At 42.9% G+C, this 16,028-nt stretch overlaps 6 protein-coding genes across 6 annotated transcripts; 4 read left to right on the forward strand and 2 right to left on the reverse strand.

Moving 5' to 3' along the window:
• Window positions 1-558: 558 nt before the first annotated feature.
• On the reverse strand, window positions 559-1,705 carry BDB00DRAFT_842415 (uncharacterized protein). Its single transcript, XM_053124888.1, has 3 exons — window positions 1,495-1,705; window positions 1,272-1,417; window positions 559-1,208 (listed from the first exon to the last, which is right to left on the reverse strand). The coding sequence occupies exons 1-3, from the start codon at window positions 1,505-1,507 to the stop codon at window positions 1,026-1,028; spliced, it is 342 nt and encodes a 113-aa protein (XP_052975805.1). The 5' UTR covers window positions 1,508-1,705; the 3' UTR covers window positions 559-1,025.
• A 1,772-nt stretch (window positions 1,706-3,477) lies between these two features.
• BDB00DRAFT_842424 (uncharacterized protein) lies at window positions 3,478-4,718 on the forward strand. The gene is made up of 3 exons (XM_053124889.1): window positions 3,478-3,721; window positions 3,787-3,990; window positions 4,048-4,718. Exons 2-3 carry the CDS (start codon window positions 3,920-3,922, stop codon window positions 4,640-4,642), a joined length of 666 nt encoding a protein of 221 aa, XP_052975806.1. The 5' UTR covers window positions 3,478-3,721; window positions 3,787-3,919; the 3' UTR covers window positions 4,643-4,718.
• A 2,608-nt stretch (window positions 4,719-7,326) lies between these two features.
• Window positions 7,327-8,535, forward strand: BDB00DRAFT_790966 (uncharacterized protein; the record flags this gene model as incomplete). The annotated part of the gene is given in 5 exon segments (XM_053121002.1): window positions 7,327-7,402; window positions 7,832-7,965; window positions 7,984-8,041; window positions 8,214-8,403; window positions 8,487-8,535. 5 exon segments carry the CDS (start codon window positions 7,327-7,329, stop codon window positions 8,533-8,535), a joined length of 507 nt encoding a protein of 168 aa, XP_052975807.1.
• Window positions 8,536-9,108: 573 nt separating this feature from the next.
• On the forward strand, window positions 9,109-9,953 carry BDB00DRAFT_607526 (mitochondrial ribosomal protein subunit L20-domain-containing protein). Its single transcript, XM_053118006.1, has one exon. The coding sequence runs from the start codon at window positions 9,279-9,281 to the stop codon at window positions 9,720-9,722; it is 444 nt and encodes a 147-aa protein (XP_052975808.1). The 5' UTR covers window positions 9,109-9,278; the 3' UTR covers window positions 9,723-9,953.
• A 1,120-nt stretch (window positions 9,954-11,073) lies between these two features.
• Window positions 11,074-12,307, forward strand: BDB00DRAFT_790968 (uncharacterized protein; the record flags this gene model as incomplete). The annotated part of the gene is made up of 4 exons (XM_053121003.1): window positions 11,074-11,563; window positions 11,754-11,778; window positions 11,859-11,914; window positions 12,075-12,307. 4 exons carry the CDS (start codon window positions 11,074-11,076, stop codon window positions 12,305-12,307), a joined length of 804 nt encoding a protein of 267 aa, XP_052975809.1.
• Window positions 12,308-12,444: 137 nt separating this feature from the next.
• On the reverse strand, window positions 12,445-14,003 carry BDB00DRAFT_607547 (uncharacterized protein). Its single transcript, XM_053118007.1, has 6 exons — window positions 13,644-14,003; window positions 13,355-13,570; window positions 13,144-13,255; window positions 12,996-13,076; window positions 12,755-12,916; window positions 12,445-12,689 (listed from the first exon to the last, which is right to left on the reverse strand). The coding sequence occupies exons 1-6, from the start codon at window positions 13,872-13,874 to the stop codon at window positions 12,583-12,585; spliced, it is 909 nt and encodes a 302-aa protein (XP_052975810.1). The 5' UTR covers window positions 13,875-14,003; the 3' UTR covers window positions 12,445-12,582.
• Window positions 14,004-16,028: the final 2,025 nt, after the last annotated feature.

Here is a 16,028-nt window from a genome sequence, read left to right on the forward strand (position 1 = left end):
CCACATTAATACACTGCTTAAGATATCAACAATAAGATATTCGGTTAAACATTATAGCACACACGTATGAACACTACGGCATTTCGGCTAAACACTATTGAATAAAATCTCTCACTCAGATGATCCACCTTACGTGAACAGGACAATGAACATATCAACAGGTACCTCGGCCATTACATCAGCTAACGCCGGTTTCAAAGATGTGCCCGATTAACATAGCGACTTCAATAGAAGTTCTGATACGTCCTTGATCCATCCTCTATCACATAGCTTATCCATTAGTCGGATGAATTGATATCGCCGTCTTAATAGCTAGAATATAATAGAGCTTTATCTTTTGTTGGAATAAAACATCATCTCAAAGATACTTAATCTTGTCCCTTATTATCTTTATTAAAGCTCTAACATCACAAAGTGACATATTTGGAATGTAAACGTTAAAGAAAGACTACCCACGGAGTGGGTGATATAGCAAAGATCAGATACAGAAGTTAAATGAGAAATGGGCAGGATCGAAAAGCCTCACTGCCTCGACGGTGCTGTGTCTACTTCCACAGCCTTGCATCGCTCAACTACTGATCCTTCTATTCGATACCTACGCTGAACATTGTATTCGATGGCGTAATTAATACGAGCAAAAGCAGAGAGAAACGGACGGAGAGATAGAAGTACTCGGTAACACTCCTAGTTACATATCATTCCAGCAACAGCAGGAGCCGCATGAGTTCATCCATTTCATCATCCAAAATTAATGAAATGCAAGGCGTATCTGAAGCGGCTACTGAATATGATACACTTGTGGGATCGGCACATAGACAAAGATGTATTTAGAAAAGGATGGGGTCAATTCAAGTGAGAAGTACAAGTATAGGGTAAAAGATGGACAGAAAATGTGAAAAGTTTTTGGTACAGCGTCAAAGATGGAAATATAATGCAGTGAAAAGAGCATGTTAAAGATGGGCGGAAATGTGGATGCGTATTTGTCAGAAAAGGTTTGGAGTGATTGTGGGTAGGTGAATGCGTGCTTATTTTTCTTGCGTATGTGAACACTCAGAGTCGTCGGCCTTTCTTTTTTGTGGGGTTATTTTGACAGGTCCGTTCAATGCTGATGGGATGATGACTGTGCTTGGCTCTGTTACGCTCGATACGAAATCTGACCTGTTTTTCTTTGGCTTGGCAACTACATCCATGGTCGATTTTACGATTCCCTGTTGTTTTCTCGTGAGCGGAAGTTGTGAATGCACTGCAGAGGAAATGAATAACGATGTTACCTTAATCTTAAGCACAGCTTCTAAATACGGGATGTAGGTTTCATAAAAGTCGAACAATGTTTCTGGAATTTGCTGTTGTTTGATTTCCCGGATACGGCACACGCATCCATCTGGAACGTCCATCACATATGTTTTCATACGCAGATCTGGTAGAAAATACGAGTGGTCTTTAGTCAAACAAGAGCGAAACGGATTGGTTGTCCCAGTGGAACTGAAGACTTACGTGTATGGACCATGCCTACCACTCGCAACGAACGGACACTCTCTTCATCGTGCTCGACCTTGAGGGTCCTTTGATAAGTAGAAGTCGCAAATGATTGCTAACCTTCATCAACTCCTGCCGTGGGGCTTGAGACAAGTCCACAGCAAGCGTTGATGAAAGCTAGCATCCACTCACTCGAATACCTACTGTGGGGCATGAGTTCATGATGCACAGAGGTACCCTAAAATGAAGGGAAATTCTTAAAAACAGAGAGAAATCGCAAATGATTGCTAACCTTCATCAACTCCTGCCGTGGGGCTTGAGACAAGTCCACAGCAAGCGTTGATGAAAGCTAGCGTCCACTCACTCGAATGCCTACTGTGGGGCATGAGTTCTTGATGCACAGAGGAATTCTTTTGAAAAAAGAACGGGAGAAAAAGGCTGCTGTGAGCAGTTTTGGGATTGGTTGCTTATGAAGTTGCTAAGGAGCGGAATTGAAAAAGTATGTAGCCAGGTAACCAACCGTCACTGATGTACATAGGGATCCCACTAAAAATCGTGTCGTGTGCAGAACAATCACTGTGATACAAAATTACCAAAAACAGCATTTTCCGTGAAAATGGGTGTCTTTTCATGGGCAAAAGTTCATTTCCAAAAAGAACGCTGGCCTGGACCGTGCTCAACAAAGCGCAGAACAATGACAGACGACAGTAACACGATCACAACGCGCTTTATCACACTTTGGTACGCCTTTTCCATCTTTTTTCTTTTTATTTTACCTTCTGTGTTCGCGTAGTTCTGTTCGCGAAAATAATGGAAAGGAAAGAAATTTGTTGGGAGGGTATGCACACCAGCAACAACGGCGCTAAGGCAAGCTGTTCTAAGCTGAGAGAACCAGTTTAATGGTATGTTTCGCTTGCTACGCCCCTTTCAACCCTTGACTAACCGAAAACATCGTTGGCACAACTTTCATGTGCTCAGAAGCAAGGCTAAGATTATGCATGTATGACTCTCGTACGAGCCGACCATCCTCCTTTCTTTTGTATTTTGTTTTTTTCCCACATACATCATACATCACCCACACATACGCCGACCACGTCTGATTGACTTTGAATCGCTACTGCTGAGGGAGGTGGTTGATAAAGCGAGCAAACCAAACAACAGTATCAACCTGAAGAAGCAGCCTGTATGGATATTAGTAGCTCTAGGATGACGCGCATACTATGCTGAAAACAGCCATGCTGCTCTTTACAATTTATTTTAAGCTGCCCACATCCATCATTGCGGGCTTGGAGGATCGGTAATCGCTGATTGCCGTGGGCATATACTCGTATGAGAGAGCGGTTTTTATTTTCGTTACACACACCACCACAGTTGATACAACAATGGCCGAGACTTTCTACAATGTCTCACTGATCCCATGAAGACGCTGGCTGCGGCGTTCAGCACATGTTTGTTCCAAACATAACCCAAACAAACAATTTATTGTTCAATATAAACAACATTGACCCGAACCCTGTACAGAGACCCTTTGATCATTGGCTTGGCCTTTGCGCTATCCCAATCTAATACACGCCCAGTCATCCTGCTGATAAGATATCACTATCTGCTATCATCCCCCGTCCCCCTCCGTTCCAGATACTTTTCCTCTTATGGATTTCTATTTACCAATGTAACTAGTAGTGACAAGACACCCATTCTAAGCATCATCAGCCATAAATAATCATCAAGAGCTCACAAACGACGTCATATCACGTCAGCCCATTCGGGTTATAGCCGTTCATTGCTCTACGGATGTTGTTTACATGAACTGGATCATTCGAGTATAATGTTTCCGTGCTATATGGTGGATACTGTCTACTCCCTTTGAAACCTTTGACCGGTCTTTCTTTTCCATCCACAAATCAATAGCTTATGCCTGGCAAAAGAAAGGATCTTTCCAATCAATCGGCATCAATACAAGCAAGAAAACAACGCGCCATATCGAGCGACATTTAATGCAAGTTACGAGTTTGCATCTGCACTTTTATACTAACGGTAACTGTCAAAACCTGCTTAAATCAATTCTAATAGACACAATTGTAACAGCGGCTCGAAATGAAGTTGGATTCTACGCGTGATGGATATCAGCGACGATGTATGCGTGAAATTGGCTCGGATCATCGGCAATGTGGATGCAGATATCGAGCTTCTGGTACTCGGAAAAAACATGTGCCCCCTTGGACGATCTTTGGTGCCCATGCTGGAGGTAGGAGCGATTTTGATGTCTATCGCTTTAAATAATTCTACATTTAAGCTGATATTTGTGAATAGAAAGAAGCAGATTCTATCATTGCTTATGGTTTCGAAGCCATTAAGCGTCTTAGAACCGCAATTGAAAGGCTGGAAAACGCGTTTGAACCGGAGAAGCTTGGTGAAAAGGCTTTGCTTAAGCTTAAAATGAAAGATGCCGAATTTTGTCTATATGAACAGCGCTATCAGCTGCGTCATATACGATTGGCATCTCAGTAGCGTAAGGTCATTATCGATTAGTAGTTCGTGAAAGCCTGTGCCAAAACTGAACAATTTTTATAGGATGCGCCGCTTGCCGCTCGTTGCCATTAAAAACAAGCAAACTATTGAAGAATGTGAGCTTTTCACCAAGTACTTTGATCCCATCTTGGCATCGCTATTCTCTGATCCTGACAGAAAAGTGCTCCTTCGCTGGTCCAACGTCATGTCTGATGAAAATGACAAGATCCGCCCTGACGCCACAATTTCCAAGCTACGGCAGCGCGACTTTGGGCCCAGTCTTGGATATGGAGAGGTCAAAGTTGCACGTCCCACCATCGATAACCACGCGCTATGCCACGGTCTTATGCGTTTGGCAACTCTAGCAAAGGATACCATTGATACCAATGCATTGGAAGCCGCTCTGACCTTCCAGGTGCATGGTTTTCATATCACTTTTTTTCTGACGCGCCTCCGCCACGATGGAATCTATGTGATGCAAGAAGTTGCGCAGCTTACATTTCCCCGGTTTTTAGAAGAGCTAGCAACATTTGTGGCCTTGAAAAATATGCGCACATTGATGACCCACCTTCTGGCATTTGTGTCAACCTGTCCGTGCCGCTTCTTCGTGGCAAGAAAAACGGCGCCCCACTCATCCCTCCATTTATTCTTTGATTGATTCAACCAAGAATTGCCACCGCTTCTGCGCCCTGCGCTTTGAATAAATGCATCCATTCATATATATCTCTACATACTGCTGCCATCAATTCATTCGTGTGAAGAATCCGAGCTTAATTGTTCAGATAAAATAAGAAAAAGTGAAAAAATCAAATTTGTAACTTTCTAGAAATGACCAGGTTGTAGGTTGTGAATTGATTGCATTATAAATATTTTTATACTGAGTTGCTATAGCAGGAGTGTCAGCGCTTGTAGTCTATGTGATTATCCGAGTTAAGATATCCATGTCGCCGCAGTAATTGACAAATAAACTGAGGTAAATTTCCGCATCAATCATGACAAAGCCGTATATGCACAACGTTGTGTCTACTTACTTGGCCACTGTGTATCCACCGAAGGTGTATCACTGGATAAACGCAAAGTATGCAACATCCAAAATATCCCTACACCTACAACTGGCAAAGCTATAGCTGCCTTCTGTGGTACTATCAATTACATGCGCTCTTACCTACCAAAAGTCTCTGAAGTTATGGCACCTTTAGACCGACTTCGCAATGCCAAATCTTTAAAAGGTTTATGGACACAAACAGAACAACACAGTTTTGACACGTTAAAGAAAATTCTACTTGAAGCTCCCATCCTGCGCTTTCCCGATTTATCACACCCTTTTCAGGTTGCAACTGACGCTTCAAATACCGGAATCGCTGCAGCACTTTTCCAAGTCATAGATGGTGAAACACGTCATATTGCTTTCATGGCTAGAGCACTCTCCAAGTCAGAAAGATCTTATAGCACTACACGACGTGAGCTCAGAGCTATTATATTTGCACTTGACAAATTCCACAAATATTTATATGGCAAACCGTTAAATTATACATGGATCACAAAGCATTGACCTTCCTCCATACACAAAAAATAGCCAACGCTATGATGATCAGTTGGTTTGACACCATCTTACAATACGACTTGAAATTATTCACCTACCAGGATTAGATAACATCCTTCCTGATCAATTATCTCGCCTTTTTCACATCGATGAAAAAGAGCTGGAAGGGGGTATGTATATTGGCTACCCACGCCAGTGTTGATTGAGCGGTCTGTATACTTCAAAAGTACGGTACAGCATTCCTTTGATGGATGATGAGGGGTAACAAATTGATTCTTTGTCTTTTGTCAATCTTCTAGAAGACGGTCGTCAACTGCTAGCGGGGGGAGCTCACCAAACGGGCAAGCCTCAGTGGACATGGCCATATCTTGCCCTCGTGTACCAGTGATCTCACATGAAAACGTCGCGAAAAGGCCAATTGGGACGATATCGCGAGAGTTCATTCCAACGCTGCGAAATGGGTAACGAGCTCGGATCATCCAATTTTGGGTAACCATTGCCTACCTATAGCAAGAGACGTAAACCCGTTTCTGTTTCTTGGAGGGAAACTGATATACAGACTTACAACAAAAAAACAAGCTTATAGATCGCGGTCTTGTCATCGGTTTTAACGAATTATATATCTCAGTCTCGCTAAATGGTCGACTACACACTCCCATGGCTTTTCACTCCGCGTGGTCATCGACGCCTGTGCTTGTCTCGAGAGCTGTGCGGTGCTTCAACGAACTCAAAACGTTGGAAATATATTAGTGTTTCAACGTGCCTGATAAAGCTTTGGCAACTGTTTTATCGGATCTCAAGTCGTTAAAAGAAGTCAGGTTTCACCGGGTGGCCGCAGTAAGCGAACAAGTGGCTCTATCCTTGGACTCTGTCAGCATGGTGCAACTGTTGTCATCAAGTATCGTTAGCGATGGCTGGAAGCTGATTGATATTTGGAGATTTTCATTAACTCTGTCGTCACTAAGGCGACAACCAGTCGCTCAAATCGTGTGACAAAGTGTCCACGACACTAAAAAACTATAGAGGCCACCGTCATCACCATCACAACAACAGCAGTTATGGAAGCAGCCATGTCAACAACAACAACAATAACGGTAGCAGCAACACTGGTGACCAAGAACAAGTTCAAGAAGAGCGAGCAGCAGCAGGAGCAACATTAACATCCGCATATCACACGCTTGTAGAGATCTCACAACATAGTGGCGAGCCTTTCGATGTGGCTGTCTGATTAACAGACATTTTCGGCGGTTCGTCATTTTTATTTGTTAATAGTGTCTAAAAAATTAACTGTCTTTTTCAATGGTCAAAGTAAGAGTATTGCGCTATTTGTTGTATCATAATGGAGAGATTATCAACAGAGTTGAGCAACCCCTCAGCAGCACTGTATCCTGACACCAGCTGGACTACCATCCGCAGGCAATCGTAGTTGTGTACAGTGGTCACCTGTTAATATTAAAGATAAGATCACCGATTAGTGAAGAGGTGTGAAAAATAACGGATCCTGCATACGTATATCGTTAAGTCATATATAACATTAGTTTTTAGCCTCCTCTAAAGATGGTGTCAGTTGTGAGGATGGTGAACTGCCAGTGTCCATTTGTTGAACAAGAAAAATATTCCTTACCAAAATGAAAATGGTGTTAGCTCTATGTACGATACGCTGCTGGTTTCCTTGTCCTGGTCATAGTATGAATGTGTGCACGTGTACTTACTTTTCGTCCTGCCATGTCACGAAAAGGTTCCTGTGTCAGTATCGCGCGTAGCAAGGTTTCTAGCGCTAAAGATGACACTCTAAATGCATGACATCCGATATGCTACTCCTTTACGGCAAAAACCTTATGGAGAGATCAACTGGTGAGCTGGCTAACGCATCCCGTATGTCTACAGATACTCTGCGTTCGTTTTTAATTCTCAGAAAACAAAAATGTTGAAGAACAGATATACATCGTTTAAATAAAAGTTGCTCAGCGTGTCGAGTACATTTGTTTCTATGGACATTGTGGTTACTTTGGTGATGCTTTGTTCATCATTCTTTGATCATCATAGCATATATTTATTAAGGCATATTTTTTTCATTTTCTGTTTATCGGTGCATATACGTACTATATCTATCTCAACACATTAGGTAGTTACAACATCCTGCGGCTGTCATATGATATGAAGCATTATGGACAACGCGAGGTTGGTTTTTCGAATGAAAGCGTCTGTTGCTTAACAAAAGATCTCTTCCGCGCTATCTTTCATATTCTCTCGTCCTTCTCATCATAGAGCCTTCTTTTACGCACACACCCACGGTTTCCAAAGACGTCTACATCATCGCCCAAGCTGGCTTGTCTGTGAACGTTCACAATCACCCGGTGGCACCAGCAGCAGAAGCATCTGGAAGTCAAGAAGATTCAGAAACGGCAACGCTATTATCACGTAGCATTGCGAATACAGTAAGCCGCAATATTTAGCACGTCTACTTGTACGCTCATTACGGTCATGACAGGGAGACGAGCAGTGACGAATCAAGTATGTGAGATACCAAGACATCTGAGCTGTTAAATTCGCGATGCCGTTGTAACCTCTCACTGGGAGTCATTTCACTGCGAATATTTGTAGTGGCTCGTCTGCGACTGGGACGTCCTGACACTTCTGCAGAAATATCGCGGCATAATGTTTACATAGACTTTAATGGGCATAGCTCACTCTCGTTTGTGGTTTGTTATCGCTGAAAGCCAAATGCGTACTATCAAAAGTACAAGCATCCCTTCGCCAGAAGGTGATGGTCGCGGCTCTTCATTCAGCACTCCCCCCTCACCACTGATTGTGATGATAACACTTGAGTTGGATGCAAGGATGTCTTTGAAACCATGCTTACTGCAAACACCCTAGTAAGTGGAAAAGGTGATTAAAAGCATACAGCCGCTTAGCAAAACAGCAAGGGGGGATAGCTATCTGAACATTTTCAACAAAGCATCGGCGCCGACATCATCAATGCAGAGAACGCAAATAGCTACCAGTGAACCAATGAAATCATAAACTGAATCACGACAAAAAAACGTGGGAACGTTACAATGCGCAAGGCTCGCTGCAACCATCCAGAGGCAGGCCGTGGGTGTTAGACCAGACGAACGGCGTTCCCATTTCGTTGAAAGTTGTGTCGTTCGAAACAATCCCATAAAGGGATATCCTTACCGTGACAGTGCAAAGCTGACGAGTGCGTGCGAAAAGATTTCAGGAGACCAAATGGCTGTAGTGGAAGAGTTCTGTGCAGCACAAAAACGTGTCCGCTTCGGCTTCGAGATAGTTGCGGATTTACAGGCACTTTCAAAACCCACACAAGATGCTGCATGAGTCCAAAGTGTACGTTTCGCGTTCTTGACTGCACATCGATGAAAAAGGACTCCGTTGGCTCTGCAAACATCATGATCATCGGTACAAGAAGCCTTCTTATTGCTAAAGATGCCTCCTCTTGTCTTCCTACCGTTGAGGCTACACGAAACCAACACGTATAACTATTTAGTAAGCAACAACAAAACCGCTGCAAGCTAGTTGCTATGTCACTATCTTTTAAAATATCTTCTAGTGTGTTATTTCGGTATTGAAGAGCCGTGTATCTATAAATGGTAGTTTGTGGCTTTTTTTGCTGACTTGTAGTTTGCGGCGGGGGCGGTCGCCAGCAAGGGGTGGTCGCTTCTTTCAAGCACAAACCTAATATATAACCCTCCTAAATTGTGTGTGTGTGCTTTTAAATCCAAAAATAATCATGTTTCGACACGCCATTCGCAATGCAGCTGCCGGTACAGCACGACGCTCCTATGCAACCAAAAGCAAGACAACCAATCTGACGACCACACCACGAGTGCCAATTACAGAAACAGCCTTGTCCGATGGCAGTATTTTCGTTACCCGCGAATCACCCGTTGCACCCAAAGTCCAGGCCACTGCACCACCCCTTCGTGCCAACGCAAACAAACCGCAATTAACCGCCGAACAAATTAATGAGATGCGTCAATTACGGCAACAGGATCCTGCCACATGGACTCGAAAGAAATTAGCAGACAAGTTTGGCTGCTCAGAATTGTTTGTCAGTATCTCTGCTCCGACCGTCAAGCGTGCTGTCAAGGTCGAATTGGAGGCATCCAGCAAAGCTGGTTACAGACGTCAATTGATTAGAAAGAACCGCGAGAGAAGACGAGAGCTGTGGTAGACGAAGGTACCGATTGTTTCTGCTCTCTTTATCTTTTATTTTGTATACATACACTTTTCGTCCTTTGTACATCCTTCCCTTCACCTTAAAAAACGCAAACACACAATACACGCATATACACACCACATCTCTCGGCTCTTGTCACAAACACGTCTTTTAAAATATCACCATTCCAAAAATCGCATTTAAATAACAAAAATTAAAGAGTACTATGCTTAGCATATCTTGACCAGAAGCCGTTGTAATATCATCCCTAAAGTGACTCATATCATTCCAGTACGTTCAGTGTTACAGTACTACCTAAAGTCTTATCAAGAAACGATATGTCTAGATTTTGACTTTCTACGATACATTTAAAATAAATCACACATAGTCGGTACACCTTGGTACGTGTGAAATATAGAGAATGGAAGGGTTGTGGCGTAGAGAACACGTTGAAGATGTTCAATTGAAAAAGTATGTAGAAAAGACATAGCGTAAGGCAATACCTTTGCTTACATCTTGTTTGAAACTCGCTTTGCTTTCTTGAGCACATCATCACTAACAATAGTATGTCACTGACTTTGCCAGACCGGGGAGCAGCACGTCAGTAAAAGCGCATGGACCGCGCAATAAGTGATCCTCCAGGTTACATGCTCTCTGGGGTTATGTGGCGGTTTCTGTAAGTCTATTTGTCGGTCGTGTAGTATTAGCACTTTTGCGGATGTGTGCGAATCATAAAGAGAAAAGGGATCAACGATGAGTGAGACGGAGCCATTAGCTGACCCATATAGATTTGCAAGCTGCAAATGACGTTTAGTTGCACATGCTGGTGCGTACAAGACATCCAATAGCGCAAAGGAAGGGAAACGTGCATTGCATCAGTATATCTGTATAGACATGTATAGGATGATGATATTGCAATGTCGTCATTGTCGGGATGGAGATTATCGGATGATATTACAGCCATTGATTTTTGATGGTTACACACCGCTTATGTGCAATCAGAAAGTCTGCATGACTATATGGGGGCTCTTCAGCGTAGTCAGCCATCATCATTACCGTCAACTGCAGTTCGAACGCCATACTATCGTACAGCCTGTTCACTGATTGCGGCAGAAGAGAAGAATGCTTCTCTATGCTGATTCGGATACCCGAGTGCGAGCTGCACCCAAGGCTACATGTTATATGCGAAAGAAAAGATAAACGGTTTTGATTGCATGAGCGTCACGAGCCAGATATGAGTTTCTCACTTTGGGCAATTTTCATCTCAACTTATTTCCCTCTCTCTTTCTTTCTCTCTCTCTCCCACTCGCTCTTTTCACCTCTTTCTTGTTTTCACATACACAATAAGCAAAACAACACAGCAACAATGAAGGACCAGGATCAAACCACAAAGAATGGCGATTGCAGAGACACACCGATACCACCTCCCATCCCTCCACCTGCTCCACCACAGTCATCGTCACGGAATCCCTCATCACTACTTTCGCCCTGGTGGTCAGCTGAACCACTTCCAGAACGACCGGCAGAACAAAACAAAAAAGGCCGACGCACATTCATCAACTTTACACGGATCGCCAATGCAATAGAGTACGGTGCCGATGGACAAAAGACGGGCAAGTCGACACAGCTTTTTTCAGAGCGATGCTATTTGTCGACCAGAAAAGATCTTGGCGATCAGTCCAACGATGGGATTCCTGCACGGGCACCTTCCGAATGCCGAATGGTGTGTTTTCTGCGCGAAAACGAACAGCGGAGGAAAGAACGGCAGGAAAAGGCCAAATCATTTTGGAACCCTTTCCATGGTCTGTGGATCGTAGTTGCTACAACGCATGCCCGGTGTCTGGAACATACGGCTGGTAATGTTCTTTCACTCTTCTTTCCTATTGCTATGTGATGTTGCGAATGTTTCGTTTTGGTATATCGAGCAGCGAGTGGGATGTTATCGGTGGAGACACACACACACACACACACACACACAGCAAACACCTAAAAAAGATTTTTTTCTCACGTGTCGTTGTTGGGTCGATGTTATAATGCATATTTTAGAGAAAGACATTACCAAAAAGTCCCAGTAAGTTGCCAGCACTAATCATGTGGTGTTTATCAATGGTGTCGCTGATTTGCTCACGATAATCTTTTTTGTATAAACAGTTCTGATTACTATACGATCGAGTTCGGTGAGAGGTTCAGCGGATCAGGAGACGATGGTAAGTTCTTTCTGCTCTCTTTCTTCTTCGATGCGTCGACTCGAGTTTGATGCGTCGAAGCACACGCCCTTCCGTCTACTCCCCTTGCTCCCCTTCTTCCAACGATCAGGCTATTCTAAATGGAGTTCATTATTTGCTTTTTGCTCCTCCGCGCTGACAGCAAAGCGAGTGGTGACCAAAACCTTTGCGCCTCTGCAGGAGTTAACGAGACGCTACGTCCAGTCATGGCAGGACGGAACCCAGGCACTCTTTTTCCAGAGATTCTGGGAGAGCACAAAGCGCGGCGATGCGTTCCATCTCGTACGAGACAACACCAAGAAGCTGTTACAATCTGTTACCGGAGCTGACAAGAAGGGTCAAGACGACGACTCCAAAAAGGGCTCCAATCAGTAAAAAAGAAAACCTTATCTTGGAAAAAAGTCACCTCAGCTCTCACTCTTACACAGCCATAGCAACAACAGCATCGCCATAGCACACAAAGCAACAGCCATACCTCCTCTCTTACTAGTCTTCCTTTTTTTCTGCTTTTTCTTTTCTTCCAGTCTTACCCTCACAAAAACAAAAGCATACCCTACACGACTTTTATTCATATACACACTCTCTCTTTTCTTCGTTTCTATGAATTGGAATATACACAGTATACACATATATATATATATATACATATATCAAGCTGCAGGCCAATATAATGACCCGTCTGCACTCAAAGGATCAGTGAATGAATACAACAACCAGTAGAACAGGAATGCGCCCATCACGAACGAGCACATGATCACTAAATGATAGAGGTTATTCTACAGAATTTCACTCGAATACGTGTTCTATGAAATATAAAATTACCTGCGCGCTTTGCCGGAGCTTGGAGTTGGATCTCGCTGATATCAGGGAACCCCATTATGTTACAGAACGTATGACACACTATAGGAGGCCAGATGCTGCCTAGGCGCAGAAACACAAAGCTGACATACCACCCAAATACGGTGGTATAACAGAATTGGAACACTAAACGTACATAGAGCACATTGCAGATTAAATATACGAACCACGTCTCGTCGATGCTAAGAAAAAAGCAAGTTCTTACGCGATGAGATTACTACGAGTTTGAGTGCTTTGGCACCCGCACCCCATTGGTGATACTTTTCCCAAGCATGATGCAGATGTGCTAAGACGTATATATAGATATGTCAATCAACAGTACCTGACTCTATGCAATCCCTCCAGCTTCTTACCTAGACCAAAGAACATTGGCGAGATATATACAAGGGAGGTCAAGGACCAACCTGCATGGTACAAGATCGCAATCATACATGCACGGAATACGAACTCTTCTGTCATCGGTGCCTGTATATTCATATCCATACGGATCAATAGCGTGAAAACCTAGCTAAGCACGGATTCAACCGCGACAGTAACAGCAGTGCACGAAAAGAAAAGCGTTACCACGACATAATTTCGTTGACCAAGCAACGACAAGAACACATTCTTGACATCGCGTCCAAAGTCGAAATTGGATTGGAATGGAAGACTTTGCTCAAAAAAGAGCTGGACAAGTGGTCCGAGAAATAGTATTGTTGTCAGCACTACAGGGCCCGTCAATGCAACCAGTTCGGGAACCGAGCTTGGCAAGGATAGCCCGAGAGCTTGAAAAATCGAGTACTGTTTTTATATCGATTTTAGTCGTATTCGTAACATGTGCTAATACTTCTTACTTTATAACATCTCAGCTTACATTGAGCGACGCGAACGGCACAATGAGCCATACAAGAATAGCTGCAACGATGGAAGCAAGCGTAACAGACTTGATCCGATTCCGTATAATGACGGGATGGTTTCTCGATAGTTTTGCATTTTTCTCGTCTAGGAATAGATAGAATCCCGCTACATAAATGAAGGGAAGTGTAATACATGCAACATTGGCTACAGTTGCAGAGACATGCTGCTGTTGTGATGCTGGTACCATGGAGCGATCGTTGGCGAAAGTTATTTTTTTTTCCACAACCACCCCGCTTACCGCTTTGGGAAAATCTTGTAGAGTCGATGCATCCCTTAACACACAATGTGTACTATCTACTCTTTTCAGAAAGTTTCTTTTTCTTTATTTTTGGCTTGACTGGTGGGCAAGTTTTTTTGTAGCACTGGTCGGTTAATGTCATCTTCTCTAAATCTATGCGAATATATTCAACGGCGGTAAAGCATATCGTAGAGCTTCACTGAAATTAATGCAATTTTTCGAAAAATATATTATGCATGCACTAAAAATCCTGTTATGGAGAAACCGGAAAAGATTGCCGTTTTCTTCGAAATATGATGGTGCTTCTTCTGCTTCAGATAGAACATTCATTTTGTCGAGATGGCAGCAGCATAAGCACTGAATAGTCGCTGACTTGACATCAAGCTCGCGTATGCAATGCTTTTTGACGTGCCATGCTGTATTTTTTTTACAGTCAAAGAAAATGAGACCAGATAGGGCAAAATGAAAACGAGTCAAGCTTGCAAAAATGATACTGACCCCTTGGAAATGAGCCTGTCGCAAAAATACGCATCTTCATAAGATTCTTCATAAGCACCATCGAAACCGGTTAGTCAAGAGTTTGCGTGACAATTAGTGCAGTTTTCGCAACTCACTTTTTTTATCCCTCTCGTGATACCGTCATATCCTACTATATAGTCCCTTCCTATCTCCTTTTGTGGTTTTTTCGTACGTCTTTCACGAATTCATATTGTGGCACCCGAAGAAGTATGTATCTCAGTTATAGCTTTCTTTATCATTACCGTGTTACTGAATGAAAACCATATAGCTGCCATAAACCCATAAAAAGAATCGTCAAGTATATCACCCCATAAACATCTTCATAAGCATTCTTTTCGAATCGTCGCCATGGTAAACTTGTGTCGAAAACATTGCTGTCGTATTTGTCATGGCAACGATCTACGCCAGAAACAAAATTTGCGGAACCCTACTGAGCAAAAGCTCATGATATTCAACTTGAAGCTGGTGTGAAAGGCAACATTTTGAAACCGAAAGATCATTTGTTTGTTCTAAATGAAGACAATGCTGATAAGACTGTGTTCGTTTGCCCTTCCTGTCCCAACTATTACTCGAAACTCGAGGACTTAGGCTGCCATGTTCCTGAACATATTGAACAGTAAGTCATTATACTTTGTGTTCTTTACCTTGATCTGAAAAGCTTTTGTTCTTTTGTTACAGTTGTACCCCGGCTTTTGCAACTGAGGGTTTTCTGATTCTTTTTTGCAAAAAGTGAGGATTTGCAGGTAATGGGGTAAACAATTCTGCTTCAAATAGACACTGGATAAGTCATCCTATAAACACCAGCCCATTGTTTATCTGTTAGAGATGATGTACGATACGTTCTGTGGGGATTTCACACAGCTCTAAATGTTACTACTTGCATATATAGGACCGTTCTTTTATTGAAGCTGTCTAGTGCAGTAACCGTATCATTTTATTCCTCGATAATATGCAACAGATGCTTCTTTCAGTTGATATACCCCGATAACGTGCAAATCGTATAAACTCATTTGCAAGTTGCAAATTTGCGAAACTACTAAGTTTTTTCGGATTTTTCAAAAAAATGTTGCAGATATACAAGGAATTGCAAACCCATGGGTTGCAAAAACCGGGGTGCAACTGTATTGTTTCTCAGACTCGATAAAAATTCTGGTGCTGTGAGTGAATACAACGAGGATGAAGATGAAGCAGAAGATGTAGACGTGACCCTGCCAATTGACGAACTTATGCCCAGCAAACCACCATTACCCTTCGAATTAACAGCTATAACAGAATGAAACGTGAACATATTCAGACGTGACGCTTTCCGCAATGGGTGCAATCGATTTATCAGTTGATGAAAAGCAGAAGAAATTGCTGATTGCAGAACTTAGCGATTTGCACCTATTGGCGATATTTGATAAAAACAATAGGGAACACAATGTGCTTGGTCATTCTACAGCCATTTCTAGCCTCTTGGCTTCACAATTTGGTCACTAGGCTCTTCGTTCAAAGCAATTACACCGATGAAGCACAGTTATTCACAAATGTTGGATGCAGGCGACCAATGACCTGCTGCATCCATTCTATCACATCTAGTCGCTA

This window comes from Zychaea mexicana (assembly GCF_025766255.1).
Source record: "Zychaea mexicana strain RSA 1403 chromosome Unknown BDB00scaffold_85, whole genome shotgun sequence".
In the NCBI taxonomy this organism is placed as follows: Eukaryota; Fungi; Mucoromycota; class Mucoromycetes; order Mucorales; family Lichtheimiaceae; genus Zychaea; species Zychaea mexicana.

Coding starts and splice junctions, on each gene's coding strand:
- BDB00DRAFT_842415 (XM_053124888.1), bottom strand. Junction 1,209..1,271: donor AAGCTGTGCTTAAGATTAAG/GTAACATCGTTA, acceptor AGAAAACAACAG/GGAATCGTAAAATCGACCAT.
- BDB00DRAFT_842424 (XM_053124889.1), top strand. CDS start 3,920: ATGCCGAATTTTGTCTATATGAACAGCGCTATCAGCTGCGTCATATAC. Junction 3,991..4,047: donor TGGCATCTCAGTAGCGTAAG/GTCATTATCGAT, acceptor CAATTTTTATAG/GATGCGCCGCTTGCCGCTCG.
- BDB00DRAFT_607526 (XM_053118006.1), top strand. CDS start 9,279: ATGTTTCGACACGCCATTCGCAATGCAGCTGCCGGTACAGCACGACGC.
- BDB00DRAFT_607547 (XM_053118007.1), bottom strand. CDS start 13,874: ATGGTACCAGCATCACAACAGCAGCATGTCTCTGCAACTGTAGCCAAT. Junction 13,256..13,354: donor GTCAACGAAATTATGTCGTG/GTAACGCTTTTC, acceptor ATGAATATACAG/GCACCGATGACAGAAGAGTT. Junction 13,077..13,143: donor GCCAATGTTCTTTGGTCTAG/GTAAGAAGCTGG, acceptor TATACGTCTTAG/CACATCTGCATCATGCTTGG.